Source organism: Sardina pilchardus, chromosome 22, assembly GCF_963854185.1.
Source record: "Sardina pilchardus chromosome 22, fSarPil1.1, whole genome shotgun sequence".
NCBI classification, from domain to species: Eukaryota; Metazoa; Chordata; class Actinopteri; order Clupeiformes; family Clupeidae; genus Sardina; species Sardina pilchardus.
This window is the reverse complement of record NC_085015.1, coordinates 16,918,509-16,921,922: the sequence shown is the minus strand read 5'-3', so window position 1 is coordinate 16,921,922 and position 3,414 is coordinate 16,918,509. Positions and strand designations below refer to the sequence as shown.

The window sequence follows — 3,414 nt, the reverse complement described above, 5'->3', positions numbered from 1 at the left end:
CAACAAAAAGCTGAAAAAAACAACACTCCACACACTAGAGCGTAGGGGGCACGACCTGAGGAATGATGTCGTTGACAATCACTTTCAGAGTGATTGTGTGAATTATAGAAACACTGACAGCCAGTCAAATTCCATCAAATTTAAACGGCATTACATTTTAACGTGAATGATATTTTTGAGCTGTTATACTTCGTTGGTCAGTACTGAAAAAAACTGTAAATTTGTTATTACCGTAATTTCCCTGCTATTACCCACGGCTTATCCATTGATTTTACTAAATGTTTTCAGCTATGAGGTTAATACACAAGGGCAGTTAATATGGTATTTACATGGTTTTGTTTAGTTTAACTTGCATAAAACACTGCTGCGGCTCATACACAATGCGGCTAATAGACTGGAAATGACTGTGGTACGTATTGGCATATCCCTGGCATGTCCTTAACGACGCTTCGCTTCCTTGGTGTGTGTTTCCAGATGCTGTCGAGGGTGAAGCTGGTGCCAAGCCTGCGGGGGAGGGAGCGGTGGAGGGTGCTGACCCAGCCGCGCAGCTCCCAGTTGGGGCAGCCGTCGTAGGCCAGCAGCCTGGAGTTCCAGAGGCCCTCAACCAGCCTGGAGGTGAAGCTGCTGCTGCTGTTGTTGGAGCAGCTCATGTAGCGAAGCCCCCCCAGGCTGCGTACTTGGAGGACAGCGCCGCCCAATTGCCACTAGATGGCGCCGTGCCAGCGGCCAAACAGGAAGTGGCAGCGGCCAAACAGGAAGTGCCAGCGGCCAGAGAGCCTGAGGTGGCAGGGGCGGCGGTGCCTGCGCCGGAGGTGGTCAAGAAAGAGCTGGGCGCCCGCGGGGTGCCCTTGCGTCGACACGTGCCCGACCAACCGCTCCACCAACCCGATCAGCAACAACAACAAGCACAACAACAGCAACAGCAACAACAACAACAACAGCAACAGCAACAGCAGCCACTGCAGCAGCAGGCGGTAGTAGCCCAAGAGGACGCCTCGCTGAAGCTGAAACTCGGCGATCCGAGCGAACAAAAGCAGCGAGAGAACGAGGAAGTGGCGGAGCGCAAGAGGGAGATGCTGAAGGAGCAGGTGGAGGCGGCGGAGGTGCAGCGGCGTCTGCAGAAGGAGCTGGAGGCGCAGCGCGAGGAGACGGAGCGGCTGGCGCGGGAGCGGCAGCGGCAGCAGCTGGAGGAGGAGAAGGCGCGGCTGGAGCTGGAGAAGGAGAAGGCGCAGCTGGAGCTGGAGGCCGAGCGGGCGCGGCTGGAGGCCGAGAGGCTGAGGCTGCAGCTGGACAAGGAGAAGGCGGAGCGCGAGGCCCAGGAGCTGGCCGAGGCCGAGAGGAGGATGCGCGAGCAGCGCCTGCAGCTGGACCAGGCCAGGGCGGACGCCGCCGTGGACGCCAAGAGCGCCCGCGAGAGGATCAACCAGGACGCGGAGAAGCCCGGAGCGGTAGGAGGAGGCGCGGGGGCCGCTATCGGAGCTGCTGCCGTCGTTGGAGGAGGAGGAAGAGGAGGAGGAGGAGAAGGAGGTGCTCCGGGGGTCCTCGAGCCGCAGCCGGTGAAGAACGGCGGCCGCGACCTGAAGGTGAACGTGGACGACGGCCTCGCCCAGCTCTCGGAGGAGGAAGAGGAGGAGGACAAGATGAAGAACCAGGCGCTGGCTGGAGGCGGAGGAGGAGGAGGAGGAGGAGGAGGAGGAGGAGGAGGAGGAGGCGGCGGTTTGGGCGACAAGAGACCGGTCCATCGGGACGCGGTCAACAAGAGCAGGGACCACGCGGCGCCCGGCGGGATGGACCTGAAGAGGCGGCGGCGGAGGAACGCGCGGACCGTACGGGGCGAGACCGAGGCGGGCGCGGGGGAGACGGGGGCGGTGGCCGGGCTGGAGTCGCTGCTGGACATCATGGGCCCACAGGACCTCCACGCCGCCCTGGAGAGCCAGCTGCTGGGGGAGACCCTCGTCCACACACGCCAGATCAAAGAGAGCCACGCCAACGAGGAGTAGGAATGTGTGTGTTAGTGTGTGTGTGTGGTCTCTTGTGTACTTACTCACACACACACACACACACATAGATGGCTAAGGAAGAGTAGAAGTGTGTTTGTGTGTGTGTGGTCTCTTGTGTACTTACTCACACACACACAAACACACACACAGAGATGCTTTCATACACCTACGCATCAGCACATACACACAACAATGAATTAGCTGAAAACATATACATACACTTACACCTGTTGCCACACACATACCTACACAGACATATACTTAAACACACACACATACAGACATACAGAGCTGTAGAGTTGCACACACACACACACGGCTGCATATGAACATGTGTAAGCATCAACACACCAGCACATCGGCGCTTGCAGTGTGCCTGGGTGTTGATCCGATACAAAGGCAAGACAAAGACAGTGTGTGTGTGGGTCAGTCATCAGCCTTAACTTCATGTCGTGGTGTCACACATTCCAGACATTCTTTGAGACATGGAAAGCTAATGTAAGAAATGGCCTTGGAATGGTGCACATTCATCTACATGGAAACAAGTGACGCACAAGTGCAACATTTTGCACACGCTCAAACACACACACACCATCCATTTTCTCAGTGATCTATCTATCGCCTGCCGACCCTCTCTATTACTGCCAATTTACAGAGAAGAAGATGTCTTGGACACGCAAACCTACTATGTTGGAACCATTTCAAATCATTCCTTTCTTCTGGAAACTTCTGTGTTGGGCGGAAGTAACCAGAAAAATGCTGTGAAAATGATGTATGGGGAAATAGAGGCCTTGGATCTCCAATGACACTTCTACAGACACAATATCACAGTTGTATGACACACACACACACACACACACACACACACACACACACACACACACACACACTGATATCCTATGATTCCATACTCCCCAGCATAGAGCCGCTTCAGTGCCCTTAGCTTTGTTTTTTGTAGCCTTAGTGCCTATAGTGGCCCTCTGCCTGTGTTCCTCAGCTCACAGCTGTGTGTATGTGTGCGTGCGTGTGCGTGTGCGTGTGCGTGTGCGTGTGCGTGTGAGTGTGCGGCGTAGGAGAAAGGCTCTTTGTGAAATGAGTTGGGGATGGTCTGTCTGGATGTCTTGTTAAAGCTTCAAGATCACGTGTCTCATTTCTCATTCTAGACACTCTTCCCGGTGGAATCGTTTGTGTGGGTGGTTCTCTGAGATATGGAAGGACAGAGAGAACCTTCTTGTGAGGTCGCAGAAGTGATATGAGACGTAGCTCTAAGTGATCTTCATGAGACCTTCACAACTCTTTTTGTTCCCGTGGAAACCACAGCAGACATCTCACTCAGCCTTTTTTGGGGGGAAATGCTGAGTTCCTCATTTGGTTCCTGTCTGTTTTTTGTTTGTTTGTTTTTATTTTGTTTGTT

General features: G+C 54.4%; 1 protein-coding gene across 1 annotated transcript in view; it reads left to right on the top strand.

Moving 5' to 3' along the window:
* The window catches only part of slc38a10 (solute carrier family 38 member 10), a 47,752-nt gene extending 45,752 nt beyond the window's left edge, over window positions 1–2,000 (top strand). The window contains exons 18-19 of the mRNA XM_062527004.1: window positions 475–1,658; window positions 1,761–2,000. Of these exons, the coding sequence (XP_062382988.1) occupies window positions 475–1,658; window positions 1,761–2,000 (1,424 nt within the window). The remainder of the gene's footprint in view (window positions 1–474; window positions 1,659–1,760) is intronic.
* Window positions 2,001–3,414: the final 1,414 nt, after the last annotated feature.